Source organism: Bufo bufo, chromosome 6 (assembly GCF_905171765.1).
Source record: "Bufo bufo chromosome 6, aBufBuf1.1, whole genome shotgun sequence".
NCBI lineage: Eukaryota > Metazoa > Chordata > Amphibia > Anura > Bufonidae > Bufo > Bufo bufo.
The window spans coordinates 21,080,270-21,104,749 of record NC_053394.1 but is presented as its reverse complement, the minus strand read 5'-3'; the positions used below and the strand labels follow the sequence as shown (position 1 = coordinate 21,104,749).

The 24,480-nt window shown below is 41.0% G+C and overlaps 3 protein-coding genes across 11 annotated transcripts in view; all 3 read right to left on the bottom strand.

The window, feature by feature from the left end:
• The window catches only part of LOC121006028 (M1-specific T cell receptor beta chain-like), a 961,123-nt gene that overhangs the window by 211,034 nt on the left and 725,609 nt on the right, over nucleotides 1-24,480 (bottom strand). The window lies entirely within an intron of this gene.
• Nucleotides 23-5,129, bottom strand: LOC121006035 (anionic trypsin-2-like). The gene is made up of 5 exons (XM_040438931.1): nucleotides 5,090-5,129; nucleotides 4,749-4,899; nucleotides 2,191-2,450; nucleotides 1,356-1,492; nucleotides 23-172 (listed from the first exon to the last, which is right to left on the bottom strand). Exons 1-5 carry the CDS (start codon nucleotides 5,127-5,129, stop codon nucleotides 23-25), a joined length of 738 nt encoding a protein of 245 aa, XP_040294865.1.
• LOC121006032 (trypsin-like) overlaps nucleotides 19,364-24,480 on the bottom strand; it is a 68,193-nt gene continuing 63,076 nt past the window's right edge. The window contains exon 5 of the mRNA XM_040438927.1: nucleotides 19,364-19,513. Within this exon, the coding sequence (XP_040294861.1) occupies nucleotides 19,364-19,513 (150 nt within the window). The remainder of the gene's footprint in view (nucleotides 19,514-24,480) is intronic.

Genomic DNA, 24,480 nt, shown 5'->3' with positions numbered 1-24,480 from the left:
TATTTCTTTTTTGTGTTGTACTTTAATTGTTAGCAATAACTGCATTAATCCAGTCAACAAAGTTGCAGACCTTGGCGTAGACACCGGGATAATTGGGTTGTGCACATCCATAACCCCAGGACACTACTCCATGCAGTTCTCCATTGCAAACCACTGGGCCACCGGAGTCACCCTATAAACAGAAAATAAAGTAATGAGATGTACACAGTGACTTTATTTGCAGAATAGTAAGTTCAGGTCTGGAGTATAATATAGGATTGTAGTTCAGGATCAGTACAGGATAAGTAATGTTGGTACATGGTGAATCCACCAGCAGAATAGTGAGTGCAGCTCTGGGGTATAATAAAGGATGTAACTCAGGATCAGTAGAGGATAAGATTAAGTAATGTATGTACACAGTGACTGCACCAGCAGAATAGTGAGTGCAGCTCTGGAGTATAATACAGGATGTAACTCAGGATCAGTACAGGATAAGTAATGTATGTACACAGTGACTGCACCAGCAGAATAGTGAGTGCAGCTCTGGAGTATAATACAGGATGTAACTCAGGATCAGTACAGGATAAGTAATGTATGTACACAGTGACTCCACCAGCAGAATAGTGAGTGCAGCTCTGGAGTATAATACAGGATGTAACTCAGGATCAGTACAGGATATGTAATGTATGTACACAGTGACTCCACCAGCAGAATAGTGAGTGCAGCTCTGGAGTATAATACAGGATTGCAACTCAGGATCAGTACAGGATAAGTAATGCAATGTATGTACACAGTGACTCCACCAGCAGAATAGTGACTGCAGCTCTGAAGTATAATATAAGATGTAACTCAGGATCAGTACAGGATATGTAATGTAATGTATGTACACAGTGACTGCACCAGCAGAATAGTGAGTGCAGCTCTGGAGTATAATACAGGATGTAACTCAGGATCAGTACAGGATAAGTAATGTAATGTATGTACACAGTGACTGCACCAGCAGAATAGTGAGTGCAGCTCTGAAGTATAATATAGGATGTAACTCAGGATCAGTACAGGATATGTAATGTAATGTATGTACACAGTGACTGCACCAGCAGAATAGTGAGTGCAGCTCTGAAGTATAATACAGGATTGTAACTCAGGATCAGTACAGGATAAGTAATGTCGGTACTTGGTGACTCCACCAGCAGAATAGTGAGTGCAGCTCTGGAGTATAATACAGGATGTAACTCTCAGTAGAGGATAAGTCATGTAATGTATGTACACAGTGAATCCACTAGCAGAATACTGAGTGCAGCTCTGGAGTGTCATACTACATGTTGAAATTTCACATGCATCGTATATGAAACTATGTTATGGGGATTTCAGAGTACCTGACAGGAGTCCTTTCCACCTTCTGGATAGCCCAGGCAGATCATGTTGTCTGTAATCTCTCCTGGGTAGGATCTATTACAATCTGCCTCAGATACAACAGGAACATCCACACACTGCAGGATGTCTGGGTTAACAACTAGAAAATAAACACAGTATATTACATGAGAAAAACTGGAAAAAAAAATAATTTTTAAGGTTTATTGTGCTCTGTGTGCAAAGATTACTGTGTAAGGAGGAGGAGCTGATCTGTTCCTTTCAACTATTTTTGTCAATGGTGTGAACCTGTGTTACCTGCATGCAGCTTTAATATTGATATGTAACCTTTAATTGTAAACCCACAATCTGAAGATAATGGTATGACTTCTGTCAGTGCCCAAGGCAAAAAGTTGCAGGAGAAATTAGCCTATTATAGGAGTTGTGTGACTTTTATTTGAATGTTTTGCTGGAGAATGGAATCCTGAAATGCTTATATTAATCACTATAAGGCTCTATTCACACGTCCGTGATGTGTTGCGGACCCGCAAATTGCGGGTCCGCAACACACCAGCCCGTCACCCCCATTGAAATGCCTATTCTTGTCCGCAAGCTGCGGACAAGAATAGGACATGCTCTATCTTTTTGCGGAGCTGCGTACCCAAAATCGGGGGCGCGCTCCGCAATTGCGGCTGCAGACAGCACACTGTGTGCTGTCCGCATCCATTCCGTCCCCATAGAGAATGAATGGGTCCGCACACTTTCCGCAAAATTGCGGAAAGGATGCGGACCCATTTTGCGGACGTGTGAATGGAGCCTAAGAATAAATCATAACCTTCTTTCTCTAAGGTGTAAACTTACGCCCGGTATAGCCCCAGCCAGACACTAGGCACATGGTTCCTGCAGATGGGCTACTTCCAGGTGGACAGTTTTCGGGAAGCCTGATGGGCTGCACTGCTTTATTCATCTGGGCTGGCACTGAAAGCTTGATCAACATGATGTCATTATCAATCAGGCGAGAGTTATACTCTGGGTGTCGAATAACCTTTTCAGAGTCAATGAACTGTTCTGTTCCCTCTGAAACTCTTATATTATTTTCTCCAATCCTGGACTGAATTTTTCTGAAAGAGAGAAAATTAGAGCATTGACGAGTTAAAGGTTACATCTGATGAGGTTTCTCATGGAAGATCTCAATTAGACAATTGGCAATAAAACTTCTTTGAGACTGTATTATGGGGAGATCAGAAGTTCTGGAAAAAATAGACTTAACATGACTTAGGTGCATGAAGAGTTACTAAACTATGATAATATATACACAAAGATATAAAAAGATAAAGGAAAAAACCGTCACCGAGAGTCGTTTGGACAAACGGGCAGGCTCCAGCGAGCAGTGCCCAACATGGAGAGGTGATGGTAGCAAGACTGAGCTCTCTGTTACAAAACTAAGTGTTTTCTATTTTCCAGCCCCGCCTAAAGGTCAGTACGCATGTACTTCATACTGCATAAATGTGGCCAGGTATAAACGTCACTAAATAACTTTATGAAGTTAAAGGGGAATAACCAATTAAAAACCTCACTTTACAGAGACAATCACCCAAAGTTGCATTAGATAATGGTCTTTAAGAAGGAAAAGTCTTCTGAGTGGACTTCGGTCATGTGAATATAGCTGTGAATAGCTGACCTGCACTCATCAGGCACACATGTACTTGACACTATGCTGGGATAATCAACAAAGACTCTACTTCACAATGCATTTCCAAGATATATTGAGGTATACATCGGAAGACTCTGACATATACAACTTGACCACTGATTTTAAAAAAAATGAGATGCCCATATACAGAAAAGTATAGTAGACTATAGTATTGTATACAATTAGGAAAAAATTACTCTGACATACTGTATGCCTCCCAAGTCCCGACTGATGCCAAAAGAACAGTCTTGAAACCCAGAAATAAAGGTGTTTTCCAGAATTCCCATTTTTAGATAGCCCTTACCACTAGTGTTTTTGGCCTAATTATAATAACCTGGCCCTTGTCATTCTGGTTCTGTACTGTTAAGTATAAAGTGTCCGATCCAATTCACTTAATTGTACGGCCAGGTGGTCAGGAATGCTGCTGTTCAGGGGAAGACTGAGAAAAGTTTGCAGCGCTTTATAGGTGCTACAGCGACATCATTCTCAGGATTTGTTGTGGTCACAAAGGTTGGACCCTTACTGATCATAAAAACGATGGCCTCTCCAAAATGAATACCTCTTAAAAGTCCTGGGAAACTTCAGGAAATTTTATTTAAATGGGAATGGGAAGTTTTCAATTTATGTGAAGTCTTTAGGACATCAAACCGTACCAAAAATTTGACATGCTCTGTAATCGCTTTATGGGTGAGGTGGCCCCATCATTCCCAGGATTAATGGTGGTCACAAAGGTTGGACCCTCACTGATCATAACATGATGGCCTCTCCAACTGAATACCTCTTTGAAGTTTGAAGCAAGTGCAACGTGCCACCTTCCCATGGCCGATCGTGTTCCAGGTTTATTGGAATGGTGAGTGGTGTGGTGCAGCCTCAATAGTTTTCTGTATGTGTCATGGTGCTCCTACATGAATAGCGTCATTCCCCAGGGTTACACTCCGAAGCAATAACTTGAGAGTAATGGTAAAGGTAGAGAAATAGTCGAGTACAGACTTTTATAAAGTCCAACAGCTTTACTTGATTAAACTTGCATCTAGACAATATTCTGTCTTTCTCTTGGTTCCAGCAGGTTTTGGGATAACTGGCAGGCAAACTTGTATATTCTATTTTCTCCTTCTCTGCTTTAGTCTAGTAGCTGGACTCTGCAGCAATTCTGGTACCTTTAGAGTTGGGTGCCTTTGGCCGTTGACCCACTCGTGACACTCTGTCTGTAAATCTGTAAGCAGTCATGGTGCTCTGTGAGCTGCTTCCCTCTGGAGAGACTTATGATGCAGGTGGGGGGCCTTCCCCTCGCTGACATATTTGCTTCCAACACAAGACTGACTAAACACTTCCTGCACCCATTCCTTTGGTAGGAGGCAGGACTAGCCAACTTCTGCCCAAAAGATGGAGAATGGAATGTTAAATTCCATTCTATCTAAAGATCTCTATGCCATATACGCTGCCACCTGCTGATGAACCAGGCATACAACATATAGTACAACAAATAACAGTTACATAGCAGAACAATAAATGCACAGTGTAAGAGGAACTGGAATAAATACACACATGACATTATTAAAGACAGTAGCAGGATATAGTAATGGTAATGCCACTCTAGGGTATTACACAAGTCCAGGATCTTTGACTTAAGGGGAATGGTTGGTTTTCAATAATATTAAGTATGTCCTTTTGCCTTCGTAGCCTACAAGAATTTTTGGCATGGTCTATAATTCTTCAAAGTACTTACGATTTATAGCAGTGAGCAGCAGACACTACCCATCGCTCGTTTATCAGGATTCCTCCACAGAAATGATAGCCCGCGTTAAGAGACACCTGATAGGGCAGACTACAAGGATAACCCCCAACTATCTTATCATCATCCTCAAAAGGGGTTGCCACTGAAAAGAAAAACATTAAGCTTTAAGTAGTGCAGTCTAAATATAAATACGTGCCCTAAAACATTCAAACTAAAGGTAACATTTACAAAACTGAACCAGCATAGAAATTAAGATTTCCAAAATCTACAGTCTATCTAGATCTTCCTAGCTTGCATTGGCCACTGTAGGACCTAACTTTAAACTAACCCACCAGCAAGGCTCAGAATGGACAGGACTATAAGGGTCTTCATGGTCACCCAGTAATGTTTCCTATGGACCAGTAAAAGGTTCTTTATACCCCTGTTTATCAGTAATGTTATCCTCTTTCCTGTTGGCTCACAGGTCATCTGCTAATTGTGGAAAACTGAGCAGGTGTCTTGGCTTGGAATTTGTCTTTTTGCCAACTCTCCTTCCGTTGAATGAACATATTTTCCCTTGTGCACCACAGACGCTCCTAGTACATACAGTAAGCATGGAATCCTTTAAGGAGACCATTTTGGGGGATCACACATCCACAAACTTATGAAGAGTCTCATAAATCTACAACACCTCCTGCTACTCTATAGACAACAGATCATATCCTAAAGTAGTACGGGAACTGATAACCCACTGATCGGCAGCCTGTAGGAAGTGCACCATGGATTTGGCCTTCTGTTACTATTTTATGACTTGCTGCTATACTTAATAATGTTCTTGATTGCTTTTGTACATATAAGTTATATTCTTGTACATAGCAGGCAGTATTATATTAGTTATATTCTTGTACATAGGAGCAGTATTATAGTAGTTATATTCTTGTACATAGGAACAGTATTATAGTACTTATATTCTTGTACATAGGAGCATATCATAGTAGTTATATTCTTGTACATAAGATCAGTATTATAGTAGTTATATTCTTGTACATAGGAGCAGTATTATAGTAGTTATATTCTTGTACGTAAGAGGCAGTATTATAGTAGTTATATTCTTGTACATAGGAGCAGTATTGTCACGGCGGGCGTGCACTCAGTCTAACAGATAATGCACCAACCAGGCTCTGGGCGAGAGACAGGGGAAGGGTCACCTCCTAACTAATCCCTGACCTCTTTCCCTGCATTGCTCAGCCCACCTACAGACCTTTAAGGTAGGTATGAGGTGTCCCCGTGCCTGGGCTGACAAAACCCTGAATTCCCTGAGATGGTGAAGTAGGGAAATAGGAGCAGCCTGCTCGCACAGAACCTGGATGGGATAGATGACACAAAACAACCAAACTTGAAATAACACTTATCTTCCTTAGCTGGAGCAGACAGCCAACCTTCCTTCCTAGCTTCCAAGACCACAATGATTAGTATAATCCGCCCAGAGCACTGGACTGGTATACTATTTAAACTAATGACCCCCAGTGCACTTGATGAGAGGCGGATCCAGCACGGTTCCAAAACAAACACTAAACTCGTGCTGCTATCCTGGCCGACCTCCGCACATCGTCAGAGTGGGGCATGACAAGTATTATAGTAGTTATATTCTTGTACATTGGAGCAGTATTATAGTAGCTATATTCTTGTACATAGGAGCAGTATTATAGTAGTTATATTCTTGGACATAGGAGCAATAATATAGTAGTTATATTCTTGGACATAGGAGGCAGTATTATAGTAGTTATATTCTTGTACATAGGAGCTGTATTATAGTAGTTATATTCTTGTACATTGGAGCAGTATTATAGTAGTTATATTCTTGTACATAGGAGCAGTATTATAGTAGTTATATTCTTGGACATAGGAGCAGTATTATAGTAGTTATATTCTTGTACATAGGAGAAGTATTATAGTTGTTAAATTCTTGCACATAGGAGCAGTATTATAGTAGTTATATTCTTGTACATAGGAGCAGTATTATAGTAGTTAAATTCTTGTACATAGAAGCAGTATTATATTAGTTATATTCTTGTACATAGGAGCAGTATTATAGTAGTTATATTCTTGTACATAGGAGTAGTATTATAGTAGTTATATTCTTGTACATAGGGGCAGTATTATAGTAGTTATATTCTTGTACATAGGAGCAATTTTATAGTAGACCAAGAAGTAGGTTACATGAAACAATGAAAAGTGACCAGCCACGTAAACCCCTCTAAACGAAGCTAGCAGAGAAAGCTACCTTTCTCTGGTTTCCACTGAAATGCGCGGAGGGGTGTGCGGTCTTCCTGAGGAGATAACACTCTTGTAAGTGTATGTGGTTACTTAGATACATTATATACTATTTGGCATTCATTGGTAGGGTAGTGATACTGCCTCTGTTGTATAATAGGGCTTGTTCTGCACATTTTGCACTTTGCACTTTATATGTATTGATGCCCACTCAGCAGGTTATTAAGTGTCATCTCCCTATATCTTTCCTAGTATCATACCCATGATTTACATCTCCCAGGGATGTACCGCACTTAGTTTTTATAGGTTTGTCATCCCTTTTTTGGATGTTTCTTTAATATCAGTTTCAATAAAATTTTATTTTTATAGCTAATTAGTCGCAGGATTATAGTAGTTATTTTCTTATACATAGGAGGTAGTATTTTGGCTAACACAGATTGCCTTGACTAAAGCTACCTGTTTTAGTCAAAACGCACCAACTGTACATGTTTCCTGTTCTGAATTTTAAGTGATTTGCTAATAAAGACGCAGAGATTTGGATGCTGGAACCCTTCTGCATTTTCTCTATCTACAGTGTTTTCTACATGTCCATGTATCCTCTGGTAACTGGTGAGCTGGTTTACACTCCTTTTTCTTCTGTTTGGATTTTCAGTATTAGAGTAGTTATCTTCTTGTACATATGGGGCAGTATAGTTATATTCATGTACATAGGAGGCAGTATTATAGTAGTTATATTCTTGTACAGAGAGGCAGTATTATAATAGCAAAATTCTTGTGCAACGGCCGGGTTTGGGGTGTCCCCAATGCTTTGCTGGTTCCCCTGGACACCATCGAGGTGTCATCATGCGTTGACACTCTCCGGAAGGGATGGTAACTTATGGTGCACCCCAATGGAGAAAAGTCCAGAGAGTCAGGGTCTGCAGTAAACCATTGTGCTCCTTTACTGGAGGAACCTAACTGGAAAACAATACAGACAAGGCACTGAGTTGGCTTTTCCAGTCTCCTCCTGGGCAGAAGAATGATTCATGCTGAGGAAAGGCCTGAGCTAGCTGCACATCTCTATCTCAGAAGGATGGTTCCCTGGTCAAAGGCTGGTGGCCCAAGGTCTGTGGTTTAGCCGTCTGGCTGTCTCTATGGTCAATGGGATGGTGACACACAGTCTTTGGCTCAGCTTCTCCATCTCATTGTCTTCCTTTGGTTAATCACACAATCTGGCAGTCTCTCAGTTTATCCTACTAAGCAGTGTTCCTTATCTGCAGAAGTAGCTAAATTCTTGTACATATCAGGCAGTATTATACTACAGGGTGGGCCATTTATATGGATACACCTTAATAAAATGGGAATGGTTGGTGATATTAACTTCCTGTTTGTGGCACATTAGTATATGTGAGGGGGGAAACTTTTCAAGATGGGTGGTGACCTTGGTGGCCATTTTGAAGTTGGCCATTTTGAATCCAACTTTTGTTTTTTCAATAGGAAGAGGGTCATGTGACACATCAACCTTATTGGGAATTTCACAAGAAAAACAATGGAGTGTTTGGTTTTAACGCAACTTTATTCTTTCATGAGTTATTTACAAGTTTCTGACCACTTATAAAATGTGTTCAATGTGCTGCCCATTGTGTTGGATTGTCAATGCAACCCTCTTCTCCCACTCTTCACACACTGATAGCAACACCGCAGGAGAAATGCTAGCACAGGCTTCCAGTATCCGTAGTTTCAGGTGCTGCACATCTTGTATCTTCACAGCATAGACAATTGCCTTCAGATGACCCCAAAGATAAAAGTCTAAGGGGGTCAGATCGGGAGACCTTGGGGCCATTCAACTGGCCCACGACGACCAATCCACTTTCCAGAAAACTGTTCATCTAGGAATGCTCGGACCTGACACCCATAATGTGGTGGTGCACCATCTTGCTGGAAAAACTCAGGGAACGTGCCAGCTTCAGTGCATAAAGAGGGAAACACATCATCATGTAGCAATTTCGCATATCCAGTGGCCTTGAGGTTTCCATTGATGAAGAATGGCCCCACTATCTTTGTACCCCATATACCACACCATACCATCAACCATTTTGTTCCAACAGTCTTGGAGGGATCTATCCAATGTGGGTTAGTGTCAGACCAATAGCGGTGGTTTTGTTTGTTAACTTCACCATTCACATAAAAGTTTGACTCATCACTGAACAAAATCTTCTGCGTAAACTGAGGGTCCTGTTCCAATTTTTGTTTTGCCCATTCTGCAAATTCAGTGCGCCGATCTGGGTCATCCTCGTTGAGATGCTGCAGTAGCTGGAGTTTGTAAGGGTGCCATTTGTGAGTAGCTAATATCTGCTGAAGGGATGTTCGACTAATGCCACTCTCCAGTGACATGCGGCGAGTGATACGCTGTGGGCTCTTGCAGAATGAAGCTAGGACAGCCACTGATGTTTCTTCATTAGAGACAGATTTCATGCGTCCACATTTTTGCAAATCCAACACTCAACCAGTTTCACAAAACTTAGCAAGCAGTTTGCTAACCGTAGCTTGGGAGATGGGTGGTCTCGTAGAGTGTCTTGCATTGAAATCTGCTGCAATGACCCGGTTACTGCATTCACCAGACATCAACACAATTTCTATCCGCTCCTCACGTGTTAACCTCGGCGACATGTCAATGGCTGTAAACAAAGAGAAACTTGTAAATAACTCATTAAAGAATAAAGTTACGTTAAAACCAAGCACACCATTGTTTTTCTTGTGAAATTCCCAATAAGTTTGATGTGTCACATGACCCTTTTCCTATTGAAAGAACAAAAGTTGGATTCAAAATGGCTGACTTAAAAATGTCCGCCATGGTCACCATCCATCTTGAAAAGTTTCCCCCCTCACATATACTAATGTGCCACAAACAGGAAGTTAATATCACCAACCATTCCCATTTTATTAAGGTGTATCCATATAAATGGCCCACCCTGTACATTTAACATAATATTCCAGAACATATTCACAGTACATTCCAAAATACATTTTGAAACCCTCCGACAAGGGTGGTAACATTGTGGTATGGCCTAAAAATCTATATGAACGTGAGGCCTACAGACAATTAAGGGAGAAAGAATGCTACAGGAAGTTGACTTTTAATCCATTACAGGCATTTGAGAGAAATCTCTGCATAATTTTAGGGAAAGTGGTTGATAACCAAGTAATATCTAAGGCCCTACTCTGTACTTGCTACCCAAAATTCATAAAAATTCAAAAATACCACCTGGAAGGCCAATTATTTCAGGCCGCGGTAGCTTGACAGAGAAAGTAGAACGATATTTAGATTCCCAATTAAAAAATATGGTGGCCAACCATCCGTCATATATTAAGGATACGACCGATTTCTTACGGAAAATCGATGGTATTCATCTGGGGGATGACACACTTATGGTGACCTGTGACGTTGAGTCGCTGTACACTAGCATCAGACACATGGATGGAATACAGGCGGTGGATTTCTTTCTTGCACAAGGAAATCTGGAGGCCAATCGTAGAGGGTTCCTTCTGGAGCTTCTATCCTTTGTCCTGACACATAACTTCTCCTTTGGAGGTTCCTTCTACCTGCAGCTCCAGGGGACTGCGATGGGGGCGCCCTGTGCGCCGTCATACGCAAATCTGTTCCTGGGGCTGTGGGAGAGGGACCTGTTCCTGTCAGATCAATACATGTCGATGGACCGCGCCGTTTTTTGGGCGCGGTACATCGACGATGTATTTATGATCTGGCAGGGGAGTACTGAGGAGTTAGGGGAATTCTTTGAGGTATTGAACAACAACTGCAAGAATATTAAACTAACATACAAATGTAGCAGGGAATCTATTGAGTTCTTGGATGTGCAATTGGTAAAAGGTATTGATGGGTGTATAGTGACGAACGTTTTCAAGAAACCACCAGCAGTGAATTCGTATTTACATGCCTCTTCATCACATCCTCCACAGATGATTAATTCAATTCCGACTGGACAATATGTTCTACGGACGAAATATTTGAACAACAAGCTGCAGTGTTAAAGGAGAGATTCACCAGCCGTGGATATAGTCAACGTGCAATTAAAAAGGCCTACAGGAGAGTAAAGACATGTTCTAGACAGGACTTGCTATTCTCTGGACATCAAAGGACCAACGATAGCAGGACACGATACATTACAGGGTACCATGGAAGATGGATGGAGATGAAAGATGCCCTGAGAAGATCGTGGCCTATATTGTTGACTGATCCCATCCTGACAAAATATATAGCACTATATCCCATGATAACAGCCAGACGATCCAAAAATTTAAAAGACCATCTTGTACGTAGCCTGTTTGCAAAACAAAACCAACCATTGTTTCCAGGAATAGGAAAGCCCAAGTGGGGCTTTGTCCCATGTGGGAAATGCATAGCATGTCCTAATATGGAGAGGGCAACCTCTTTTGATGACACAACCAATACGAGAACCTTTAAAATAACACAATGTCTCACATGCACGAGTACGGCAGTCGTGTATTATGCAAAATGTTCTTGCCCAAAAATTTATGTGGGTTTAACCACAAGAGAGTTAAAGGTGAGAGTTCGAGAACATGTTAGAGATATAATGGCAGCAACCGATGAAGAAGATCTGTGCAATTTAAAACCGGTTGCGAGACATTTCAAGACATATCACGGCTACAATTCCGTGCATTTGACGGTGTGGGCGATTGATTGTGTCATGAAAAATATTAGGGGCGGTAATATAACAAAAAGATTGGGACAACTCGAGTGTAAGTGGATTTGGAAACTGAATACACTGCACCCGGGCGGCCTAAATGAGTCCACTGGCTTCTCCCCATTTTTGTAGGTTTAATGGGTCACATGGGTCCCCACACCCAAAAGGGTTTTTTTCTGTGTTTTTTCCGTGTATTTTGTATTTTAACTATGTTTTAACCCACTTTAACCCCCTATCTTTTAGGGTCATCACTGTTTTGTTTTAATGTCCCCACCTCGTGACTCCCGGTCCGCATCCTCGGCGCATGCGCATTGGGAGACACGATGTGGTGACACGAGTGTGTAATGACTGGAGTAGAAAACAGGCCTACGCAGAATATATACTGGCAATAGATTGGCCAACATGGTCCTGATTTGTAGGCCCATGCCTTCAACCTCCCCAATTTTTGGTATTCTTTTCCCCTTTTTCCTTGTTCCTAATGTTGTTCCTACCTCCCCCCCCTCTCCCCCCTCCCCCCCTCCCTCTCCTTCCTTCCCTTTGTCTTCCCTTCCTCTTTCCCTACTCTACATTGGTTTCTTGTCCCCTTATATAATCTGGTGTGTGGATAGGATATAATAGCTTTTGTGAGGCACTGTATTTCTAATGGATTTTTATACAATGCTGTAAATGCACTCACACACTTTAATATGGTATGATCACCAATTTATAAAATCATCACTGTTATTAATGAAATTATGATTCATAATATCACGTAATTGGGACACATATATTTAAAATTATCACGGGTATTAGTGAAATTAGGATTTGTAGTATCATGCAATTGAGGTACACACGCATATATATATATATATATATATATATATATATATATATATATATTTATTTGTTTTGATTTAGAACACAATTTGGTCTATAATGTGGTAATGGACATATATGTGGATGTACAATCACGTACTCAGATGCTTTCACATATATGTTTAAGTCTTTTGTTTTGTATTCATGGTGGATACGGGTGACCTACTCTTATGGACCACATCTGAATCTATGTTTCTGCATTGACTCTATTTAAACTAAGGTGGCCATCGATCTATCCATTTTTTCCATTTTTTCTGGTTTTCTGTATACTCTCACACACTTCTATAATCGTGTTGAATTTATGTGTCTGTGTCGCTTCACTATATAAGTATGATAATATGATCGTCCTGCCATTATTTTGAATCATACATAACAAGTCAGGATGAAATCGCGGGGCCGTGACAATTCTGCGCGCGTTCAAGTGACGTCATCGGGACCACGTGACTATACGAGGATCAGGTGATCCAAATAGGTCACGTGTTCCTTTGGATGCTGGCATTCAATACCATAGATTAGTTCCGGTGCAACCGCGGTGACGAATAGACCAGCAAGTAACTGGTATGTAGTGATTGGTTGACACTCATATATAATGTCCTCCAGTGGTGATGCTACCCCCAGACGAAGGTACGCCAAAACGCGCGTTGGGGTTGGCGCCATCCTGGAGGAGACACAGTATGGGTAATTGTCCTATGTTCCTGCTTTCATTTGAATTCTATTATGCACTTTAGTAAATAATCATGTTGGATAAACAGGTGTCACGGCTGAGGATGGGAAAACCCTCAGCCGTGCGATGCCAGAAGATGGAAGGTCGCTACTTGGCCAGTACCACAGAATTAGGGAGCAGGTCACCTCCTAAAGATTCCCTAATCTGACCCTGACTCCTAACTGCATGAGCCGTCCTTGAAGGTAGGAGGGCTCATGCTCAGGAACCTCGGATCCCTACTGACCCTCCGCCGATCCCTGAGCTAGGAGCTGGCTAGACAGCCCGTTCCTCCTGGACGCGGAGAAACAGGAGTCTAAAGTGGCCAAGCTACAAGGGGAACAGAAAGAACTTATGGCAATGGCAGGTAAATGCAACAAACACAACACTCACCTGCCACAGACAACAAAGCCTGGAACCCATGTGCCAGTGCTGCTGTTCCAGAACACAAACGGACACAGCACACACCACACATCACACAGGAACCCAGGACCATAAGCTGCAATAACAATGAGACCACACACACACACCTTCATAACACCATGTAACGTAATTTCTGACCACAAGGGTGGCCCTCACTGGCAGATGGAATATAAACCAGGAGGAAGACTCCAGCTAACCATGGCTGAAGTACCCCTCAGAGTCTGGCATCCAGCAGGAGCTAAATAGCCCCAAGTGGCCACACCCAGACACACACCCAGTGTTCACAAAGTAAGAAGGGAGTTAACCCTTCCTACACCAGGCAAGAGAAAAAGCCACTTAAAGGGGAAGTGTCCAAACAAACATCACACTGCAGCTGTTACCACAGGCAACGACATGCGTGGCAACCATGTCCTGGGAGACAGCCAGAAGGCCGAGACACTGCCACCACATATACACAATACCAAACGTTGCCACGGGCAGCCACAGCGAAGGGAAGTGTCATAGTGCACACCTACATAAACCTCGTGCACACCAGACATACAAAGTGCATACATACACACACACCCAACCAGGTGTAACCGCATGCACTTAACAGCAAGCTGCCTAGAAACAGCTCAGGCTGCTATACTGCCAAGTACCAAATCATGTTGCCAGCGGCAACCACACGTGAGGCAACATACCAGCAGCCCTCACCATGTGGTTGACAATAAAACCAAACCGCAGGCAACTGCATGCGGATCCTGAGTCACGACCATGACCATGGTCGTGACAACAGGGACCTGTGCCCACTGTATGTTTCCTCCAGTGATGTCGTTTTTCTCTCCTGCACCAATTCTTTTAATCATGCATGTATTTAATTGTGATTTTTTGTAATAAAGAATTTACTTGGTATAAGCGGTCTGGCATTTTCTATGTAGGTTTTATATATTTTGTATTAGTATTGCCAAAGGCTTTTATTACTTGAGCAAGTAATCATCCCACGGTTGGGGTATATATTGGATGTTGTTTTCCTCAAGTGTTAACCTCGGCGACATGTCAATAGCTGTAAACAAAGAGAAACTTGTAAATAACTCATGAAAGAATAAAGTTACACCATTGTTTTTCTTGTGAAATTCCCAATAAGTTTGATGTGTCACATGACCCTCTTCCTATTGAAAAAACTAAAGTTGGATTCAAAATGTCCACCATGGTCACCACTCATTTTGAAAAGTTTCCCCCCTCACATATACTAATGTGCCACAAACAGGAAGTTAATATCACCAACCATTCCCATTTTTATTAAGGTGTATCCATATGAATGGCCCACCCTGTACATTTAACATAATATTCCAGAACATATTCACAGTACATTCCAAAATACATTTTGATATATATTTATGGCCAAATTAATATATTACTAAATGCATTTATAAAATCATGTAATATATATTCTAGAACATATTCACAGCATATTTCACAATGTCTTCCAAAATACATTTTGAAATATATTTATGGCCACAGTAATATATTACTAAATACATTTATAAATGCATGTGATATATATTCTATTATATATTCACAGCATATTTCACAATGCATGCCTAAATATATTTTTAAAATATGTTTCAGCATGCATTGGAACATGTATTGAAAAATATATCCACAAATATATTGCAATATATTTTTGAAATATATTCAAAACGGCCAAAATTGTAGTATTTCAAATATATGTCAATATATTTGAAAGAAATATATTAAGAATGTTTTTTTTACATATATTTAAAATATATTTTTCTTCCATGTGCGGTGTCTAGTGTTGACGGGTTCTAAAGTCCTCCCAGTGGAGACGGTATATAGGAGCATCATGGGTGACCTGGATAAAGTGCGCTCTCTTGAGAACGAAAGGTTGGGTGGCCCTTAAGTCTCTCATCTGTGGAGGGTCTTTTGTTTCAGGGTACAATAACCGAGAAACTCTCAGCCCTGGTGGTGGGCTGGCATGACACTTTTAGATTTTTGTTTTATGATGAAGCAGGATGGTTTGGTTTACAGGCACTGAACCATAGCTGAAAAGTTGGATTTTGTATTGTGTATTATATGATAAGTACACTGCTCAAAAAAATAAAGGGAACACTTAAACAACACAATGTAACTCCAAGTCAATCACACTTCTGCGAAATCAAACTGTCCACTTAGGAAGCAACACTGAGTGACAATCAATTTCACATGCTGTTGTCCAAATGGGATAGACAACAGGTGGAAATTATAGGCAATTAGCAAGACACCCCCAATAAAGGAGTGGTTCTGCAGGTGGTGATCACAGACCACTTCTCAGTTCCTATGCTTCCTGGCTGATGTTTTGGTCACTTTTGAATGCTGGCGGTGCTTTCACTCTAGTGGTAGCATGAGACTGAGTCTACAACCCACACAAGTGGCTCAGGTAGTGCAGCTTATCCAGGATGGCACATCAATGCGAGCTGTGGCAAGAAGGTTTGCTGTGTCTGTCAGCGTAGTGTCCAGAGCATGGAGGCACTACCAGGAGACAGGCCAGTACATCAGGAGACGTGGAGGAGGCCGTAGGAGGGCAACAACCCAGCAGCAGGACCGCTACCTCCGCCTTTTTGCAAGGAGGAACAGGAGGAGCACTGCCAGAGCCCTGCAAAATGACCTCCAGCAGGCCACAAATGTGCATGTGTCTGCTCAAACGGTCAGAAACAGACTCCATGAGGGTGATATGAGGGCCCGACGTCCACAGGTGGGGGTTGTGCTTACAGCCCAACACCGTGCAGGACGTTTGGCATTTGCCAGGGAACACCAAGATTGGCAAATTCGCCACTGGCGCCCTGTGCTCTTCACAGATGAAAGCAGGTTCACACTGAGCACATGTGACAGACGTGACAGAGTCTGGAGACGCCGTGGAGGACGTTCTGCTGCCTGCAACATCCTCCAGCATGACCGGTTTGGCATTGGGTCATTAATGGTGTGGGGTGGCATTTCTTTGGAGGGCCGCACAGCCCTCCATGTGCTCACCAGAGGTACCGAGATGAGATCCTCAGACCCTTTGTGAGACCATATGCTGGTGCGGTTGGCCCTGGGTTCCTCCTAATGCAAGACAATGCTAGACCTCATGTGGCTGGAGTGTGTCAGCAGTTCCTGCAAGACGAAGGCATTGATGCTATGGACTGGCCTGCCCGTTCCCCAGACCTGAATCCAATTGAGCACATCTGGGACATCATGTCTCGCTCTATCCACTACCACAGACTGTCTAGGAGTTGGCAGATGCTTTAGTCCAGGTCTGGGAGGTGATCCCTCAGGAGACCGTCCGCCACCTCATCAGGAGCATGCACAGGCGTTGTAGGGAGGTCATACAGGCACGTGGAGGCCACACACACTACTGAACCTCATTTTGACTTGTTTAAAGGACATTACATCAAAGTTGGATCAGCCTGTAGTGTGTTTTCCACTTTAATTTTGAGTGTGACTCCAAATCCAGACCTCCATGGGTTGAAAATTTGATTTCCATTTTTTTTATTTTTGTGTGATTTTGTTGTCAGCATATTCAACTATGTAAAGAACAAAGTATTTCATAAGAATATTTAATTAATTCAGATCTAGGATGTGTTATTTTTGTGTTCCCTTTATTTTTTTGAGCAGTGTATATTGCATATGTATAAGTTGACTATATAGGGACTTAATGTTTTGGGGTTAGTCAGGTTGGGAGGGGGGTTTTGGGGGGGTTATGTATATATATTTATATATGTGTGTGTATAATAAAAATAAATAATAATAAATAAAAAATAAAAAATAAAAAATCTTACAAACCGGTCAGTCCCAGTCCGACTGGGGAGAACTATGGAACTGGAGAAGCTCGGGGTTATCCTCTTGAACTTCTGTGGGAGACCGGTTTGGTGTGTTATGTGGGGACGGGTGATGGGTTATAAGTTACATTTAGGGTTATGGATAGGTCCTGTATATATTGTATATATTGTTGTCTTTTAATTTATTTATTCTTTTAGTTTTGTCTTAGTTATCTAAGTATGTTGATATGTAAATATGTAAATAGTGTATGGATGTGCATAAATGGGTACTATGAATGTAGAAGGGGGGTGTGGGTTGGGAAACTGGCCGGGTTTAGTCCTTTATTGGAAATCGTCTTTGTGTTGTGTCGTTTTGTTATGATATAAATAAAAAGTTCTGGCTTAAATACTGTGAGAATAGCAGCAATTTCATTTTTCTCATTGAAGTCAATATGGAAATTCTGATTGGTTGTTTGTGGCCCACTTTTTAGAGTCTCCAAAATGTTAAAAAAAAAAATTATTTAAAACATTTTAGTCATGTTTTTTTTTTTATTACTTTTTAATTATTTTTTTAATTTATAAAAAAAATGTAATTTTTAGAAAATGTTTGTTTTATTTTTTTTAAATAAAAAATAGAATTTTTAAATGTTTTAAATTGCCAACTGCTGCAGATTTCTGCAGTCTGCAGACCAACAAGGAGGGCAGGGGTAAAGAGTGGGTGGAAGATGATGTGGAGGATGATGAGGTACTAGACCCCACATGGAATCAAGGTCAAACGATTAACGTGTGCTGTTTGGAGGAAGAGGCGGTGGTCACACAGAGGCAGCAGCACAGCAGAAGAGGGAGCAGGGTGCAAAAGCGTCTGTTACATTCTCAGGTGACATTTTACCATGTTTGCCATATTCAAACCCCTGCTTTGCATACGTAGGTGACAAGGACCTAATTTTTGTAAAACCGTCTGTTCCATTGGTGGGTGACATGAACCCAGTTTTGCTGTGAATAAACCCCTGCTCTGCATAGGTGACAGGGACCTAAATTTCTAAAAATCGTCTGTTACATTCTCGGGTGATATTTTACCATTTTTCCCGTATACAAACCCCTGCTCTGCATAGGTGACAGTGACCAAGTTTTTGTAAATTCGTCTGTTCAATTGGTGGGTGACATGAACCCAGTTTTGCCGTGAATAAACCCCTGCTCTGCATAGTTGACAGGGACCGAAATTTTTAAAAATCGTCTGTTCCATTGGTGGGTGACATTAACCCATTTTTGCCGATGAAAAACCCCTGCTCTGCATAGGTGACAGGGACTTAAATTTCTAAAATTTGTCTTTAATTGTCGCGCGCCCCCCCCTTTCATTAGATCCTTCTGCTTTAACAACTTATCTCACATTTCCGCTCGATCACATTTCAGCCATTGACCTGCCTTGGATGTGGTATCCCTTTCTCACGCTCCCTCTCTGGCATGGAACCCGTGATCACCATGGTAGGCGCATAAAAGAACATCGAAAGTTGATAGGGAAGATATCCAATTGGATCATCCCATTTTCAGCTATTTTTATGCATTCCTTTAGTGGTCACTAAATGGACAACTTCTGTCGCATGTAAACATGTTGGTAGAGGCAGTTCTTTCTTTGCCACAAAACCATTTCGTTTTAAGAACCCGTATAGCAGAGCTGACTTGAAGACATATCCTTTTCTGAATCATGAAAACTCTCAGTAGTTGTTCTCTCCCCATTCCTGCTGGCATGATTTGTGCAAAATGGTAAACTTAGCTATAGCAGAAACAAATCAGGAAAACAGACATTGTTTTAGAATAAATGAAATACAATTAGGTAGAAGCAATGTCACATTTATTAATGTGATTGGTGAACTGGGTCAAGAAAATAGGTGACTGAAGGATTTAGTTGGCAGCCATGGTGCTGGAGATCCAGGAGTTGTAGCTGCATACCCTGATGTAGACACCAGGATAGGTCTTGAGACCGCAGCCTTTTCCCCAGACGTAAAAAGCTTGGAGCTCTCCATTGCAGACCACTGGTCCACCTGAGTCACCCTGAGAAGAGAAAAAGCATAATTATAGATTCATCCTTAGTAAATCGTAAAACAGTGTACCAGCCACATCACAAGAAGGCAAAGGTTGGGTTCACAGGATTTATTTTTTTGGTCTTAATTAGAGTTAAGCAGACACCTGGATGTTCGGGTTCGGCCGAACTTCGGAAAAAAGTTTGAGTTCGGGACCTGAACTTGACCCGAACTTGACCCCGAACTCCATTGAAGTCAATGGGGACCCGAACTTTTGAGCACTAAAATGGCTGTAAAAATGTCATGGAAAGGGCTAGAGGGCTGCACATGGCATCAAAATGTGGTTAAGAGCATGGCAAGTGCTCTGCAAACAGATATGGATAGGGAAATGACTTAAAATAACATAAAATACGTAAAAATAACTCCTGTCACATGTAAACATATTTGTAGAGGCAGTTCTTCCTTTGCCACAGGACCTTGCGATTTCTTTTTAAGAACCCGTATAGCAGTGCTGACTTTATCATTGAAGACATATCCTTTTCTGAATCATGAAAACTCTCAGTAGTTGTTCTCCCCCCATTCCTGCTGGCATGATTTGTGCAAAATGGTAAACTTAGCTATAGCAGAAACAAATTAGGAAAACATTCATTGATTTAGAATAAATGAAATACAATTTTTAAAAAAATGTTTGGGATCTAGCAGAAATGTGGGAAAAGCTATTGAGGCGCAAATGTGGGACAAATTTCAGAAGCCCAAGTGTGGGACAACTTACAGAAGCCCAAATGTGGGCCAAAAGAGTCAAGCGGAATTGTGGGAAAAGCTATTGAGGCGCAAATGTTGGCGAAAAGAGTATAGCAGAAATGTGGGACAAAGTATTGAAGCGCAAATGTGGTACAACTTGTTTATGTTTAAGCATTGAATCAAAGGAGGTGGGGCGCATCAATTAAAGAAGCATTTCAGAAATTTTATTCCCTGTCACCTATGCAGAGGAGGGGTTTATTCACGTCTAAAATTGTATAATGTCAACCCAAGAATGTAACAGAAAATTGAAATTTATTAAGCTGTCAACTAGGTAGAGGAGGGGTATATTACACCCAAAAATTTGTGAATTTGACCCTAAAATGTAACTGACAAATGTTATTTTTATTTTTACCAGTCTAATAGGTATAGCAGCGGTACATCACACCAAAAAAATAGCTGAATTTCACCAGAAAATGTAACTGCCAATTTATTTTGTTTTTGTTAACCGGCCTACTAGGTAAAGCAGTGGTACTATACACCCAAAAATTGGTGAATTTCACCCGAAAATGTAACTGACTATTTATTAATTTTTTTAACCTTTCTACTATGTATAGCAGTGGTACTATACACTCAAAAATTGGTGAATTTCACCCGAAAATGTAACTGACTATTTATTAATTTTTTTAACCTGTCTACTAGGTATAGCAGTGGTACTATACACCCAAAAATTGGTGAATTTCACCCGAAAATGTTAATGACAATTTATTATTATTTTTTAACCGGCCTACTAGGTATAGCAGTGGTACTATACACCCAAAAATTGGTTAATTTCACCCGAAAATGTTAATGACAATTTAATTTTTTTTAACCGGCTTACTAGGTATAGCAGTGGTACTATACACCCAAAAATTGGTGAATTTCACCCGAAAATGTTAATAACAATTTATTTTTATTTTTTAACTGGCCTACTAGGTATAGCAGTGGTACTATACACCCAAAAATTGGTTAATTTCACCAGAAAATGTTAATGACAATTATTTTTTTTTTTTTTTAACGGCCTACTAGGTATAGCAGTGGTACTATACACCCAAAAATTGGTGAATTTCACCCGAAAATGTAGCTGACTATTTATTTATTTTTTTAACCGGCCTGCTAGGTATAGCAGTGGTACTATACGCCCAAAAATTGGTGAATTTCACCCGAAAATGTAACTGACTATTTATTTTTTTAACCGGCCTACTAGGTATAGCAGTGTATATATATATCACCAATAGAGGATGACTCACAAAAAATGTGAGTACACGTGCTGAGCCTGCACGTACGATGTAACACCAAAAAAGAGAACAAGGCTAGCACAAAATAATGATGGATGTAAACTTTATTATAGTCTCAACACGAGACAAAATGTATTAAAATGCACATAAAAAATACAACACAATGGTAATTGGGGAGCACTCAAAATAATGGAACACCACTGGATAACAGAACGTGTCAAGGCTAGGAAAATGATAAAAATGTCCTAAAATATGTACGTATGGCACAAAGCCAAATATCAAATATATGAAACCTAGCCAAGGCTACCAGGCCTAGATCAGGGTGAGGTACAATACATGCCAAGATATGAAGTGCATAGTGCAGAGAATGACAAAGTGCATAAGTATATCACATAGAAATAGCCATAGATAAACCATGAAGTAAATACCTGAGTGGTGAACCAACAGAGCCCCAACGCACGTTTCGCGTAAGCTTCTTCAGGGGGGGGAGAGTGTATATGGAGGAGGCTAACAGAGTGACTTTATAGCTAAATAATTAGTCTGTATAATGAACAGCTGGGAAAGGACATGTGTGGCCACACATAGGAAGGAGGCGAGTGCGTTCCAGCCTGTAACGCATCGCGTCACTTCCGGTTACAAAGAGGGGCGGTCCTAATAATGGGACACATCACTGTCGGCATATGAAAAATAATAGATAATGACATACCAGAGGAACAAAAAACAAACATGGAGGACTAAACATATGGGCCCTAATAGATGTGCGCCCATGGTCCTCACCCCATATCCATCTGTAACATACAGAAGAGGCCCGAATCTCAAAGACCAATTGGTCCATAGTCACCTAGCAGGGGAAAAAACTCGAACTGCTGAGACAAGGGAGAGATATAGGGGATCATCACCATGTGGAAGTTGTTCCTTCTGTAAATACATACCTTGTATCAAGAAATACACGAACCCTGGGGATAAGAAATAATACGAAATTAGACAGCTGATAACATGTAGGACACAAGGAGTTATCTATATAGCCGCCTGCCCATGCCCCAAATTGTATGTGGGTTAAACTATACAGGTACTGAGACGCTGCATCTCAGGCCATTTGAGCACAATTGAAACAGACAAAGATACCCCTCTGGCTAGACATATTAAATATATACATGGCAACCAGAGCTCCATTCTACAGTTCTGGGGAATTGAAAAAATATCCATGGGACCAAGAGGGAGGAATCTGGATAAAAAACTTTTACAAAGTGAAGCTCGATGGATCGATAGATTAAATACTATGAGTCCTTATAGACTGAATGAAGGGTTTTCATTCACAGCATTTATCTAAAAATAAAATAAAAATATTTTATTAGAAACCCAGAATACTGAAGAAACCTAGAATACTGAAGTACATATAAAAAATAAAAAATAATATATTATAAAGAAATAAAAAGGAAGGAAAAAGAGGAAGGCCAATTACCATCGTGGTCAGTATCAGTCGTGGGAGTATCAGAGCCATAGTGTCATTCCTATAACCTACGGATTATAAGAGAGGATGAAATATTCATAGAATCTAATAAACATCCCAAAAGAAGAATTTACTATCCACTATATATATTAAAGACTATAAAACATATTAAATACTACTAGATGAATGAATATCTAATTAATATAATATATAAAATAAAGACTGTGGAATAGATCATCAGATGTAGACTCTATATAGGAATGGTACCACTATGGCACATATTTGTAGGATACCCCACCAAAGCATCAAAATTCAGGAATGAGGACAAAGTGCAAAATAAATAAATATATTGGGTCAGAGTAAATATATTTTATATACTATGCGCAATGAGAATTGCCTACGAATATACTTACCATAAGTTCGGACGCATGCGCCCCGACTTAGAATCTGTAGAAGAGATGGTAAATAGGAATGGAGAGTTCAGACCGACAGGACATGCGCGGTTTCCCCAAACAAGATCGGGACAAAGGAATAAGTTCTTACACATGCGCACCCCCCCTGAAATTATTGGTGATGCTTACGACTGACCAAGCACTGAGAGCGGAACCCATTGGCCTGTTTGTATAGCTATCACACGATCGCCGGATGTCTCTTGGTGAATAGAAAGGAAAAGGTCCGCCAATAGGATATTCAAACACCAACTCATATGGCGATCGTGTTGATAGTAGCTCCATTGCCCCTGAAGACGCTACAGCAGTGGCAAAACATGTCGGGGGAGCTACAACTTAGGTTTTAAGCAAGTGTAGTTTGAACTCAGTGTCCGTGTCTTGGTGCGCTGCAGGCACTAAGCACGTCGACACAAACGGCAAGGGAGAGTTATCCTAGTCCATTACTAGAAAGAAAGGGACAGATTAAAGGTATCAGAGAAGCACACTCTTAGACTCTGGTATATGGTTGATAGAGAGCAGATATCTCGTCATACCAAAAAATTAAAACCAGAGCATGAAGATAGAGAAGTATTTGACCCTTGAGGATAGGATAACATAGGAAAATAAAGGGTAAATAACTGCAAAATAAGCAGTAATATTTAAAAGGAACTGTATACTCCATTGCCGCAGAGCACAAGCACACTTTATTTTTAGACACCCCCTTTGTCTTCCCGTATATTTTAAACTAAGAAGTAAACGTTATGTTTTAATATAGACCTGAAACGGGAACCTACTAGCCGCAGGCTATTTGAACCTTAAATATCTAATCCCGGGTCCAAAGGGTCCCTGAAGAAAAAATGGTGGTGAAGGTGTTATGTTGACCGGATGAGGAGCTGGTAGAGGATGAGGAAGCAGAGTAGGAGGAGGAAGCAACAGGAGTACAAACTGAAGCGCCCTGCAATCCTCGGTGGTGGAAGGACATGCACCAAATTGCTATACGCCTCAGGCCCAGCCGCCACTGCATTTACCCAGTGTGCTGTTATGGAGATATAACAGCCCTGACCGTGCTTACTGGTCCACGTATCCGTAGTGAGGTGCACCTTGC

What these genes read in the sequence shown, in the direction of transcription:
- LOC121006035 (XM_040438931.1), bottom strand. Translation starts at nt 5,129, where the DNA reads ATGAAGACCCTTATAGTCCTGTCCATTCTGAGCCTTGCTG. An exon ending in GCTGCTCACTGCTATAAATC is followed by an intron (nt 2,451 to 4,748) that starts GTAAGTACTTTG and finishes TCTCTCTTTCAG; the next exon opens with AAAAATTCAGTCCAGGATTG. An exon ending in GTGGAAAGGACTCCTGTCAG is followed by an intron (nt 173 to 1,355) that starts GTACTCTGAAAT and finishes TTCTGTTTATAG; the next exon opens with GGTGACTCCGGTGGCCCAGT.